At 44.1% G+C, this 14,861-nt stretch overlaps 1 protein-coding gene across 2 annotated transcripts in view; it reads right to left on the reverse strand.

Moving 5' to 3' along the window:
• The window catches only part of LOC147354849 (zinc finger protein 587B-like), a 33,938-nt gene that overhangs the window by 2,706 nt on the left and 16,371 nt on the right, over positions 1–14,861 (reverse strand). The window contains exons 2-4 of one of the 2 annotated variants that reach the window (XM_086355071.1): positions 12,510–12,600; positions 6,515–6,674; positions 420–546 (exon numbers count right to left, since the gene is read on the reverse strand). In XM_086355071.1, coding sequence (XP_086211197.1) covers positions 420–546; positions 6,515–6,547 — 160 coding nt within the window. In that variant the 5' untranslated portion in view covers positions 6,548–6,674; positions 12,510–12,600. Of the gene's footprint in view, positions 1–419; positions 547–6,514; positions 6,843–12,509; positions 12,601–14,861 lie in introns of both variants that reach the window. The other variant, XM_086355069.1, reaches the window with a different exon arrangement.

Genomic DNA, 14,861 nt, shown 5'->3' on the forward strand with positions numbered 1-14,861 from the left:
AATTCTGTGTGAGACTCAGCACAGCCCATTAGATTGTTCTCAATATGAGGTTGATGTGCAGTATTGAGGCTCTGAAAGTCTTAAGAATTAGGAAGGCCTCATAAGATAAAGAATGTAAAGGGGAGAGGTGCAGAAAAGAAAGAAACATCCAGTTCAAGTTCTCTGCCAACACCCTTCATGAGAGCCTTGGCTGAGTGACATTTCAGCGCTATGTGAGAGTTTCATGAACAGCAGCCTGGGACACTGGTTGGATTTTTTGGCAGCACAATTAGAGGTGGCAGGCTCATGAAGAGGTAGCTTAGCCCAGCCCTGTTGACCCTAGTGCCTACCAGCCAGGCAACTGGGGAAAGGAGGCAGCACCTGTGTCTGAAGTGAGCAGAGTTGAGTACAAGGTACTGGGGTAGGTGTGAGGGCCTTACCCAGTGAGGTCACAAGCGCAAAGTTCTCCAGCATCACATCGTGGTACAGGCATCTCTGATTCTCATCCAGGAGACCCCACTCCTCCCAGGAGAAGTACATAACCACATCTTCAAAGGTCACACTGCCCTGCCATGATGGGGGAAAGATGAAATCACAAACTCTCCCAAAGACCACAACCCATCACTGACACATCGACCTATGCCCACCCTCTCTCCAACTCGGGAGATGAAACCAGACCCACTGTCTGCAAATGGCCCCACTGCCAGGCAATGTCCCTAACTTGTGGGCAAACCAGGTACGTCTCACACTGGGGCCCTGAGACTTACTCCTTCTGCAAATGCACATCCTTCTTAATATGGTACATCCCTCACATCTCTAGACACCACAGCCACATGTCCCAGGCCACCATCTGACCACCCCACAGCTTAAGTGCCTCTTTGGTGTCCCTATAAATTATGGTAGTTCAATCATCTCCTACTTTACCCCAGGGGGGAGGATGGGATCATGTCCTATGGTTATAGAGATGACCAAACACAGGAGACCTTATGTTGGTCAGATGAGATCAACAGCAACGTATTAATCATCTACTCAGTCTGGGAGATGAGGAGACCACACACTCACAGAGCCAGAGTGGAGCTACATGAATGGAAAGAGTGAACAATGATCCTCCAGGGGCAGGCAGGGAACTGAAACCACCTGAGAAGGGATGAGCAGAAAGTCCATTTAATCCCTGTGAGAAAGAAGACTGTTGGGTTAGGAGACCTTATGTGTAGGAGCAGAGTGAGAAGAACCAGCACTCAGGCCATTTGAAGTCCTCATGGTTTCACAACACAGCACTTAAATAACACTGGCTTTAATCTTTAATTTTAGGCTTACACCACAACCTGGCAAAAAACATCCAGAGTATACTTTGACAATTCAAACAGGATTCAAATACTCCCAGGGACTTCTCATGACTTCCTGAGCTGCAGCAGCCCCAGATCTTTCTCTGGAGACCTCATTACTTAGGGGCAGGTCCTTGCCTCAGACTCTGCATTCAGAACATGTCTGCTCTCAGACACACGTGGCCCTCTCCACTTCTGGGCTGCACTCTCAGCCATCACAACTTTCTTCTGTTCACCCAAGCCACATTCAAAGCTCAGCCCCATGTAGTGGACCACCCCAGGCCTTGTGACTCTTACAAATGACCACGTTTGCCCAGGACCTGGTGCCACTAATAGCACTCTCTCTTCAGGTCCCATGAATCACTGTATCCAGTCCTCAGCTGTAAAAGGCAGGTGGGCCAATAGCTACCATCCAAGTGCAAGGCCTCGCTGGGGGTGTCTAACCCCTGCCAGCCAGGCCCCATCCTTGGGGAACCCAGAGGGCACCTCCCAGGTACAATCACATGGGCTCAACCTGCACTTGTCAGTCCAATGCTGAGAATGTGGAATCATCAGCTCCCACTACCTCTCCACGTGCACATCTCTCATCTGCAGGCACAGCTGTCCCAACTGTCTCTCTGACTCATCACACAGCTTAAGAGGCCTCGATAAAGAGAACCCCCTACTGCTACAGCCCTGTGCAAGACCCAACCACCTGAAAGTGAAGTCACTCAGTCGTGTCTGACTCTTTGTGACCCCACAGACTGTAGCCTACCAGGCTTCTCTGTCCATGGGATTTTCCAGACAAGAATACTGGAGTGGGTTGCCATTTCCTTCTCCAGGGGATCTCCCCAACTCAGGGATCGAACCCAGGTCTCCCTCATTGTAGGCAGATGCTTTTACCGTCTGAGCCAGGGAAGTCCAACCATCTGAGGCAGCCTAAAATCCAGGCCCCCCGCCTTGTCTGCCTCTGATCTGTGCTTCAGTCTCAGGCACCCAGAACCATGCATGGATCTTAAAATATACCATAGCCCTCTTCCCAATTTGTTTGCACTTTCCCCTTTGGGGTTTCCTGGTGGCTCAATGGTAAAGAACCTGCCCGCCAATGCAGGAGACATGGGTTTGATCCCTGGTCTTGTAAGATCCCCTGGAGAAGGGAATGACTACCAACTGTAAATACTGCCTGGGAAATCCCAAGGATAAAGGAACCTTGTGGTCTACAGTGGATGGGGTTGCAATGAGTCAGACACAACCGAGCATGCATGCACTGATGTACCCTACTATCACAGCCTTTCTCTTTCCTACTACCATTATTGAAACATTTGCAGTCTCAATCTTTGGCTTATTAAGGATTAAAAATTCACTGGTACTTTCCATGTGAGTTCCCACAGTCTTCCCATACCCGAGTCCTAACTTCCTCTTACTACAAAGACACTAGTAGTTCGTGCTAATAACCTCACTTTAACTTAATTACCTCTTTAAAAATCCCACCTCCAGATACAGTCCCATTCTGAGGTCCTGGGGGTTAACACTTCAACTTAAAAACTTCAGGGAATGTAATTCTTCTCATTACATGGACACAAATGTTCCCATTCACCTCTAAACTCATCTAGCAGTGTGAGTGAAATACATCAGGCTCCATGAAAGATCACCACAAAGTTCTTGTGAGTCAAGAAAATGCTGAACAAGAGCAGCTCCAGTCTCAGGGTCCCTTTGCCCCAGTTATTCCTGGGCCTCTGCATTCACCACAGTCCACTCTTCCCTTGGGAGTCTTGGCCACTTGTTAGACTGTCCCTTCCTCCCACAAATGCCATCTCCTCCAACCAGGTACCCCAGAAAGAGATGCAGAATGACCTGTTCTTTCTGACCTGAGAGTAACATTACCAAGGGTGAGAATTCCCTTTCCTAAATGTGACACTGAGCTCCTTCCACTCAGTGGTCACCACCTATGTGGCTCTAATGCTGAACTGTTTCAGATTTCTACATTTTTATAACCTCCAACTAACTGGATACCTCCATTCTATATTTTCTGAAACACATCAGGCTCTTAAACATGGCCCAAAACAAAACTCCCGCTATCCTCACTGGAAATGTTCCCACTCCCTTCACTGACTGCTCCAGCCCTGTGAATGGAGACCCCCATGTTCAGCTGTAAAGACAAAAACCTTAGGAGTCATCTGTGAAGAGGCCTTACAAATAAATAGCTGAGAAAACAAGCAAAAGACAAAGGAGAAAAGACAGATTTACCCTACTGAATGCAGAACTCCAGAGAAACAGCAAGGAGAGATAAGAAAACCTTCAATGAAACAGAGGAAAACAACAGAATGGGGAAGACTAGACAGAACTCTTCAACAAAATTAGATATACCAAGGGAACAATTCATGCAAAGATGGGCACAATAAAGGACAGAAAATGCTATGGATCAAACAAAAGCAGAAGAGACTAAGACGTGGCAAGAATACACAGAAGGACTATGTAAGAAAGATCTTAATGACCCAGATAACCACGATGGTGTGATCATTCACCTCGAGCCAGACATCCTGGAAGGCAAAGTCAAGTGGACCTTTGAGAGAAGCATCACTACGAACAAAGCTAGTGGGGGTGATGGCATTCCAGCTGGGCTGTTTCAAATCCTAAAAATGATGCTGTGAAAGTGCTGCACTCAATATTCCAGTAAATTTGTTTGGAAAACTCAGCAGTGGCCACAGGACTGGAAAAGGTCAGTTTTCATTCCAATACCAAAGAAAGGTACTTCCAAAGAACATTCGAATACTGTACAATTTGCACTCACTGCAGTATGTAAACTGAGAGCTTCCAGATGTACAAGTTGGATTTAGAAAAGGCAGGGGAACCAGAGATCAAATTGCCAACATCTGCTGGATCATAAAAAAGGCAAGGGAATTTAAAAAAAAAATCTACTTCTGCTTCATGGACTACGCTAACACCTTTGTGTGAATCACAACAAACTGGAAAATTCTTCAAGAGATGGGAATACCAGACCACCTTACCTGCCTCCGGAGAAATCTGTATTCAGGTCAAGAAGGAACAGTTTAAACCGGACATGGAACAACAGACTGCTTCAAAACTGGGAAAGGGGGACTTCCCTGGTAATCCAGAGGTTAAGAATCTGCCTTGCAATGCAAAGGATGCAGTCTGACCCCTGGTCAGGGAACTAAGATCCCATATGCTGACATGCCTTGGAGTAACTAAGCCTGAGCCGATTCACTACAACAGCAAAGACCAGATGCAGCCAAATGAAATTAAACAACAACAACAACAAAAAAACTGGGGAAGGAGTCAAGGCTGTATATTGTCACCCTGCTTATTTAACTTATATACAGAATACATCATGTGAAGTGTTGGGCTGGATGAAGCACAACCTGGAATCAAGCTTGCCAGGAGAAATATCAATAACCTCAGATATACAGATGATACCATCCTGACGGCAAAAAGCAAAAAGGAACTGAAGAGCCTCTTGATGAAAATGAAAGAAGAGAGTGAAAAAGCTGGCTTAAAACTCAACATTCAAGAAACAAAGATCATAGCATCTGGTCCCATCACTTTATGGCAAATAGATCGGAAAACAATGGAAACAGAGATTTTGTTTTCTTAGGTTCAAAATCAATGCAGACAGTGACTGCAGGCATGAAATCAAAAGATGCTTGCTTCCTCCTTGGAAGAAAAGCTATGAAAAACTATGAAAAACCTAGGCAGTATATGTAAAACCTAGGCAGTATATGTAAAAGGAGAGACATCGGTTTGCCAACAGACAGAGCTAAAGCTATGGTTTTTCCAGTAGTCATTTGAGAACTGGACCATAAAGAAGGCTGAGTGCCAAAGAATTGATGCTTTCAAACTTTGGTGTTGGAGAAGACTCGCGAGTCGCTTGGACTGCAAGGAGATCAAACCAGTCCATCCCTGGTTTGAAGGAATCAGGAAATCAGCCCTGAATATTCAATGGAAGGACTGATGCTGAAGCTGAAGCTCCAACACTTTGGCCTCTTCTGTGAAGAGTCAACTCATTAGAAAAGACCCCAAGGCTGGGAAAGGCAACAGAAGAGGGTGACAGAGAGGAGATGGTTGGACAGCATCACCAACTCCATGGACATGACTTTGAGGAAGCTCCAGGAGACAGTGAAGGACAGGGAAACATTGTGTGCTGCAGTCACGGGGTTGCAAAGAGTCGGACATAATTCAGCAAGTGAACAAAGATCCAACAACTTCACCTCCACAATTGTGTCTTACACACATCCCACCTGAACTAGTGTGGCAGCCTCCTCTCACCCTCCCACCTAAAATGGAACATGCTGGGCAGCGTAAGGAAAGGGCACCTCCATCTTATGGTCCAAATCTCCCCTTATTCCTACCACCTCCAAAATCAACACCCATATTCCAGGTCTGAGTCCTACCTCCCTGCTCTGTTCTCATCAGAAGGAGACTGACATTTCCCTGAATACTGCCAGGCCGGCTTCACCTTCAAGCATCTTGGACATACTGGTAGGTATGCCCGAGACCACTTCAGTTTACTGATCTCTGGAATTAGGAACACTTCCATATAGTAACCTCCGGCCTTGTCCTGATGCTTCTCCAGGGCCCTGACACCACATGGATAGGGCTGCCATCAGTGAGCCCTGGGAACCCTGCCTTACTGTGAAGGTTCCAAAGGTGCTTCAGCTGTTGTGGGAACGATGAGGTAGACGAAGTGGAGGCGGGCGACCAAGGTGGAGCTTCATGGGCTCTGCTCTGCTCACCCCGGAGCAGAGAGCCCTCCAGCTGCCTAAACCCTGGGAGACTCAGTCCTCAGCCACAGGACTCAGTCTCCCTGTACTTCACTGTTATCAACCCTCTTAAGCTTGTTTTTCATCTAAAGACCTCCTGGGAAACTTCACGTTTCTCCTTTGCTGAAATTCTCCAATAGTCCCCAGGGATTTCAGAATGAAGAAATAACCCCTGAGCCTGCCAATCCAGGTGCCATTTAATTTTAATTCACTGTTCCCTAAAGAAACAGGTTTCCTGAATGCTCCCAGCTCAGTCCAACCTCCAAGCCGCTATACTTGTGGCGCCCTCTGCCCATCACCCTCTCCCACACGCCATCACTGTCGGTCAGATACAGGGCCCGACCTATGACCACCTCAACATCCTGGATCCCAAGGCTGCAGGTATGTGAGCAGGTGCCCCACACTCTGGGCTTCAGTGTCTGCTGGGGTGAGGGCCCAGAGGACGAGGGTTACCTGATGCGGGTCCCTCAATGTCGCCGCCGCCATCGGACTCCGAGGTGGAGCAGCCTAGCGCTTCAGATCTGTCCCTGTGAAGCAGGCGCAATGGTTTTTCTTGCTCACGTCTCCTTCTCAGTCTGGGTCACCTTGGAACAGACCCAGTGTTCTGGAACCTCTGAGTAGGAAACAGATCGCCACTAGGAGGATGCTGGAAGTCCTGTCCCAACACGATGGTACACACAGAAATGCCCCTCTCCTGGACCTTCATTGGTTCCACGCTGATGTGCCTGTGTTGGCTCGGGGTCCTCTGGGCACTGTGGTTCTCACAGCAGTGAATAAAACACTGAATTAAATAAATAAAACAGTGATTTAAGCAGTGAATTAAAACTCTGCCTGCATGTATAGACTCTGCCCGTAGTGCAGGAGATACAGAAGATGTGAGCTCGATCCCTAGGTTGGGAAGATCCCCTGGAGAAGGAAATGGCTTTCTTGCCTGGGAAATCCCACGGACAGAGAAGCTTGGTGGGCTACAGTCCATGAGGTCACAAACGAGTCAGACACGACTTAGTGACTAAATAACAACAGTATTTTAGCTACTAACTGAATGTATTTTTTAAATTAATTTTCTACTTTTGCTTGTGTAGGTCTTGGTTGTTGTGTACGGGCTTTCCCTAGCTGCAGAGAGCGGGGACCACTCTCTAGCTGCTCTGCACGGGCTTCTCATTGCAGGGGCTTCTCTTGTTGCTGTGCATGGGCTTAGTGGCTCTAACAGCGTGTGGGATCTTCCTGAAGCAGAGACTGAACTTACATCCCGTGCACTGGCAGGTGGGTTCTTACCCACTGTGCCACCAGGGAAGTTCCGTCTGCCTTTTTAATAAGTGGTAATGCTGTCTCAGTGATTCAACCTCGCTTCAAGAAACAAGAAGAAATATCTCAAAACTGCCAAACCTTACACCTAAAGTGACTAGAGAAAGAACAGTCCCCCTCAAGTTAGTATAAAAAAAGGAATTTTAGGGGCTTCCCAGGTGGCTCAGTGGTAAAGAACCTGCTTGCCAATTCAAAAGACACGGGAAGACCCCACATGCTGCAGAGCAACAAAGCCTGTGTTCCACAGCTGCTGAGCCTGTACGCTCAGGAGCCCGGAAGCCGCAACTACTGAGCCCACGTGCTGCAACTACTGAAGCCTGCATGCCCAGAGCTCACGCTCCAACAGAAGAAAGCACAGCAATGAGGAGCCCACACACTGCAACTAGAGAGCAGCCCCTGCTTGCCACAACTAGGGAAAAAGTTCGTGCAGCAACAAAGACCCAGTACAGACAAAAATTTTTTAAATTAGACAAAGGAATCATGAAGACCAAGGCAGAAATGTGAGAAATAGCAACAAAGAAAACAACAGCAAAGATCAATAAAACTAAAAGTTGATTGTCTGAGAAGATAAACAAAATTGATAAACCTTTCCATATTTACCATAAAAGAGGTGGTAGGGGGAAGAGGACTCAAATCAATAAAATTTGACATGAAAAAAGAGAAATTAAAACTGACACTGTAGGAATACAAAGGATCATAAAAACTACTGCAAGCAACTCTATGAGGATAAAATGGACAGCATGAAGAAATGGACGAATTCTTGGAAAGGTATAACTTTCCAAGATTGAATCAGAAAGAATTAGAGAATATGAACAGATCAAACGACATGTAATTCAATAGAAGGTATAATTAAAAATCTTCCAACAAAGTCCAGGATCAGGTGGCTTCACAGGTAAATTCTATCAAACTCTTAACAAAAACTGCAGAGAGGGGAATATGCCCATACTTGTCCTATGAAAGTCATCACTCTGACACCAAAACCAGAAAAGAATACCACATATAAAAAATTATAGACCAATGTCACTGATGAACATAAATGCAAAAATCTTCAACAAAATATGAGCAAACAGAATCCAACAACACATTAAAAGGATCATACAGCTTGACTGAGTGGGATTTATCCCAGGGATGCAAGGAAAAACTGGGATGCAATTAAAGAATATACACAAATCAATCAATGTATACACTATATTAATAAATTAAAAATCAGATGATCATCTCAGTAGATGCAGAAAAAGATTCTAACAAAATTCAACACCCAGTCATGGGTTTAAAAAAAAACTTTTCCAGAAAATAAGCACAAAAGGAATCTACCTCAACATAATAAAGGCTGTATAAAGCAAACCCACAGCAAACATCATTTTCAATGGTGAAAAGCCGAAAGCACTTCTGCTAAGAGTAGGAACAAGGTAATGATGTCCACGCTCACCACTACTACTCAGCACAGACTTGGAAGTCCTAGACACAGCACTCAAAAAAAGCAAAGAAATACTAATTGGAAAAAAGGACGTAAAAGTGTCATTGTTTGCAAACGATGTACTAGACACAGAAAACCCTACAGATGAAACCAGAAAACTACTAGAGCTCATCAATGAATCTTAAAGTTGCAGGATACAAAAGTAATGCACAGAAAGCTCTTGCATTCCTATGCACTAACAACAAAACAGCAGAAAGAGAAATTAAGGAAATAACCTCATTTACCATAGGAAGAAAAAGAATAAAATACCTAGGGATAAACATACCTAAGGAGGTAAAAGACCTATACTCAGAAATCTATAAAATACTGATGAAAGAAATCAAAGATGACACAAAGAGATGGAGAGAGATATCAAGTTCTTGGATGGGAAGAGTCAATATTGTGAAAATTACTAAAGTACACAAAGCAATCCACAGATTCAATGCAATCCCTATCACATGACCACCAGCATTTTTCACAAAATTAGAACAAAAAAATTTACCATTTGTATGGAAAGCAAGAAGACTCCCAAGAGCTACAGCAAACTACAAAGAAAAATGGAGCTGTAAGGATCAGGCTCCCCGCCCTCAGACTGTACTACAAAGCTATAGTAACCAAGACACCACGGCACTGGAACAAAAAAAATACAGATCGATGGTACATGACAGAAAGCCCAGGGACAGACCCACACGTCTATGGGCCATCTAGTCTATGACAAGGGAGGCAAGAACACATACCGGAGAAAAGAAGTCTCTTCTATAAGTAGGGCCGGGAAAACTGGACAGAATGAAATTAAAACACTACCTTTAAAAAAAAAAAAAAACAAGAAAAACACTACCTAACACGATACTCAAAAATAAACTTAAAATGGATTAAAGATCTAAAATGTAATACTAGCTTCTAAAAGACTCTTAGAGGAAAACTTAGGGAAAACACTCTTTGACATAAATCACAGCAAGACCTTTTTTGAAGCACCTCACACAGTAATGAAAATAAAAACAAAAATAAATAAATGGGATCTAATTAAATTTACAAGCTTTTCCACAGTAAAGGAAACCACAAACAAGAAAAGATATCCCTCAGAATGGGATAAAATACTTGCAAACAAAGCAGCAAAGGACTAGTCTCCAAATACACAAATAGGGACTTCCCTGATGGGCCAGTGGTTAAGAATCTGCCTTGAAATGGAGGGGACGTGGGTTCAATCCTCAGTCGGGGAACTAAGACCCCACATGCTGCAGAGCAACTAAGCCCAGTGCCACAAGCACTAAGCCCACGTGCCACAAGCACTAAGCCCACGTGCCACAAGCACTAAGCCCACGTGCCACATCAAAAGATCCAGCACGATGCAATGAAGACTCCATGTGCTGCAACTGGGGCCTCACATGAAGACATAAAAAGTTAAAACAAACCAAAACATATAAACAGCTCATGCAGCTCAATATCAAAAGTCAAACAAATGGGCAGAAGAACTAAATAGACATTTCTTGAAAGAAAACATACAGATGGCCAAGAGGCACATGGAAAAATACTCCACATCACTAATTATTAGTGAAATGAAAATCAAAACTACAATGAGGTATCACCTCACATCAATCACAAAGGCCTTCATCAAGAAATCCTCAAGCAGTAAGTGCTGGAGAGAATGTGATGAAAAGGGAACCCTCCTGCACTGTTAGTGGGAGTGTAAATTGATATAGTCACTATGGAGAACAGTATGGAGGTTCCTTGAAAAACTAAAAATAGAACTACCATTATGACCAAGCAATCCTGGGCATATGCTCTGAAAAAAACCTTAATTCAAAAAGATATATATATGTGTGTATAAGATAATGTTCATTGAAGCACTATTTACAATATTCAGGACATGGAAACAACCTACAGATGTCCATCAACAGATGAATGGATAAAGGTGTTATGTGTACTGGAGAAGGAAAATACGCACACAATAGAGTACTCAGCCATAAAAAGGAACAAAACTGGGTCACCTGTAGAGATGTAGGTGGACCTACAGTCTGCTGAGTGAAGTCAGAAGGAGAAAGACAATCATCCTAAGTATGTGGAATCTAGAAAATGGTACAGGTGAACCTACTGCTGCTGCTGCTAAGTCGCTTCAGTCGTGTCCGACTCTATGTGACCCCATAGACGGCAGCCCACCAGGCTCCCCCGTCCCTGGGATTCTCCAGGCAAGAACACTGGAGTGGGTTGCCATTTCCTTCTCCAATGCATGAAAGTGAAAAGTGAAAGTGAAGTCCCTCAGTCGTGTCCGACTCTCAGCGACCCCATGGACTGCAGCCCACCAGGCTCCTCCATCCATGGGATTTTCCAGGCAAGAGGACTGGAGTGGGGTGCCATTGCCTTCTCCTACTGCCAGGGCACAAATAAGAGATGCAGACACAGAGAATGGACGAATGGACATGAGGGGAGGGGAAGGGGAGAGATCGGATGAATTGGGAGATTACATTTGACATCAATACACTACGTGTATAAAACAGAGAGCTAGTGGGAACCTGTGACACACCACAGAGAGCTCAGCTCGGTGCTCCATGATGACTTGCGGGGTGGGGGGATGTATGTATTCGTATGGCTGACTCACTTTGTTGTACAGCAGAAACCATCATGACACTGTAAAGTAATCACCCTCCAATTACCAAAAAAAGACAATGCAGTAGATTCAGGGCTCTTTCCTTAATGATTAGAAAACTGGGGTTATTAAAAAAGTTCAAAGCGGCATTGGATTTCAACCATCAAACTCCCCAAATCTGAAAAAGTCATATGTTATTTAACTTCAGAGCAACATCTCTGAATAATTATTTACAAAACAGTTTTTGCTAGGGAACTGTTGACCAAATCCACCCGCCCTGGCCAGGCGCGCTTGCCTGAGTTGTCTCACAAAAGGAAGTCTCAAAAAAGAACATGTACTGCAGGACAAAACTAACCCGAAAACTAACTGGGAGACTCAGGGAAGGGCAAAAGAGGGAGGAGATGACCAACCCTCCAAAGACCTTCTCACTGGAACCCACCTCAGCTGAGAGATGTTCGTGTCACCAGGAAGGCCCCCAAGTCAGGCTATGGGCCAGGTGAGATGACTGGCAGGAGCCACACCAGAAGCTAACCCCATCACCAGAACACCTGAGACTGTGAGCCATGTGGCAGAGCAGTCCCCCTGGGTTTCCTCGCCCTCCTGCTCTCAGTCAGGGTGCCCCTTCCCAATAAAGTCTCCTGCACATGTGTCTTCTCAGACAATTCATTTCTGAATGTCAGACAAGAGCCCACTCTTAGGCCATGGAAAGGGTCTCCCTTCCTTCAACAGATTCTTGTGTAGCCTACAACTACTGAATGGCTTCAACTGTTATTCAACAGTGAATGTAAAATTCCCAACAGATTAACTGGAATAGTTCACGAGATTATAAACATAAAAGGAAAATTTATATTAAATACATGACTGAATATCCTAGGGGGAACTTTCTGAGCCCACATCTTTGGAAAAAGATGTTCTCCCTACCCAGCAGACAAAGCAGAACATAGACACAGCGGTCAATGCTAATCAGCACAAAGTGACAAAATGTTGAGAAACATAAAGACACAAGAAAGGTGTTCATCTGCCAGTGGCCTGGGTTTACAACCAGAGTCATCCAAAGGACAAAGACAGAAGTGAATAAGTAAGAAAAAGCCAAACATGCTTACCAGGATCAGGACGGTACACGTGGCTCTGACTTCATAGGCAGGTCCAGAAGGAAGTCTACTGCTGAGAATGGATTGGACTTACTGCTTGTACCTGTAAAGAACAAAGACAATGGAGGCATCAGCCCAGACGACAAGGCCCAAACACACCACGTCAGTATCACAGACGCCGACAATACTCCCTCTCAGTCCACCTGGAAAGCCCCAGGAAGATGTACATACACACCCACACCCCATATTGCTGTTTTTGCTCCTCACCACGCTAACAGGAATGTCAATCTACACCAGGAGTTTCAGGATCCAGTCTAGGAAACAGGAGAAGTCAGAGTAGTCAGTGGATGGAGCTAAGACTTTGATCCCAAAGAGGTGTGCATACAAAGCTTAATGGCCTAGAAACTACTCAGGAGGCAAGTCATGCTGGGAGAAAGTCCCATATTCTTTCTATGTAAATAGAAGATGTGTTTACATCCAGCTTCATTCAATCCAAAAGCTGCCACCACATGATCCTTTTAGAGAAAGGACCAACTTGTTAGCAAAGACCAAGTGATCCAAAGAGGTCTCATCTCATGCCCAAATTGGAATTACAAAGTTATAGTGAGGAATTTCCAAGGATCCCAACCCAGTCTGAGTGAAGATAATAGCCAAATTAAAGTTAGTAGAAACTACTCCATCAATTTAGAAAGTATGTTAGAGACTGATTTTATTTGAATCAGAGGAATCCGGTGACAAAGATAGTGGGTAATTCTAATACCAGAAAATTAACTTGGTCACATAACAAATCACTTTAATTTAATAATAAGAGCAATCTTTTGTAATAACAAAGCTATTTGGTATAGACTGTTTCCTAGTAACAAAGAATAATCAACCTGGTATCTATCACTGAGAGACTAAATAAATCATGCTGCATCCTCTTAATAAGCATTAGGTAGTCGTGGACATGATCAATAAATTTTCTCTACTGCTGAGCCTTCAGATCATAATTTACATTCCAGAAAAAGAATGCCATATTCAGAATATCTTAAGACAAATATCTTAATAAAAATATCTAATACATATTCTTACCTACTCTTACAAGTAAGAATATCAACAGTAAAAATATGTACATTCTTACTATATATTTAAGAATATCATATAGCAATACTACAAAGAACATTTATTAGTAAAGAGGAGAAGTGAGCACCAGGATTTAAGGCAGAAAAGGATAGGCTAATTCTACCACCCACCAAAAAAATATGTCCTTTTCATCATAGGGGACTGGAATACAGAAGTAGGAAGTCAAGGGATGCATGGCAAGTCTGGCCTCGGAGTATGAAATGAAGCAGGGCAAAGGCTAACAGAGTTTTGCCCAGAGAACGCACTGGTCATCACAAACACCCTCTTCCAACAACACAAGAGAAGATTCTACACAGGGACATCACCAGATGGTCAATACCAAAATCATACTGATTATATTCTTTGCAGGAGAAGATGGAGAAGCTCTATACAGTCAGCAAAAACAAGACCGGGAGCTGACTGTGGCTCAGATCATGAACTCCTTATTGCCAAACTCAGACTTAAATCGAAGAAAGTAGGGAAAACCACTAGACCATTTACGTATGACCTAAATAAAATCCCTTACGATTATACAGTGGAAGTGACAAATAGATTCAAGGGATTAGATCTGATAGACGGAGTACCTGAAGAACTATGGACGGAGGTTCGTGATATTGTATAGGAGGCAGTGATCAAGACCATCTCCAAGAAAAAGAAATGCAAAAAGGCAAAATGGTTGTCTGATGAGGCCTTACAAATAGCTGAGAAAAGAGAAGCAAAAGGCAAAGGAGGAGAGGAAAGATATACGCAACTGAATGCAGAGTTCCAAAGAACAGCAAGGACAGATAAGAAAGCCTTCCTCAGCAATCAATGCAAAGCAACAGAGGAAAACAACAGAATGGGAGAGACTAGAGATCTCTCAAGAAAATTAGAGATACCAAGGGAACATTTCAGCAAAGATGGGCACAATAAAGGACATAAATGGTATGGACCTAACAGAAGCAGAAGATATTAAGAGATGGCAAGAAAACACAGAAGAATTGGACAGAAAAGATCTTCATGACCCAGATAATCACGAGGGTGTGATCACTCACCTAGAGCCAGACATCCTGGAATGCAAAGCCAAGTGGGCCTTAGGCAGCATCAGTATGAACAAAGCTAGCAGAAGTGATGGAATTCCAGTTGAGCTATTTCAAATCCTAAAAGATGATACTGTGAAAGTGCTGTACTCAATATGCCAGCAAATTTAGAAAATTCAGCAGCGGCCACAGGACTGGAAAAGGTCAATTTTCATGCCAATCCCAAAGAAAGTTAATGCCAGAG

Source organism: Bos grunniens, chromosome 18 (genome assembly GCF_055505025.1).
Source record: "Bos grunniens cultivar Pamir isolate PY7600 chromosome 18, Bosgru_T2T1.0, whole genome shotgun sequence".
Taxonomy (NCBI): Eukaryota; Metazoa; Chordata; class Mammalia; order Artiodactyla; family Bovidae; genus Bos; species Bos grunniens.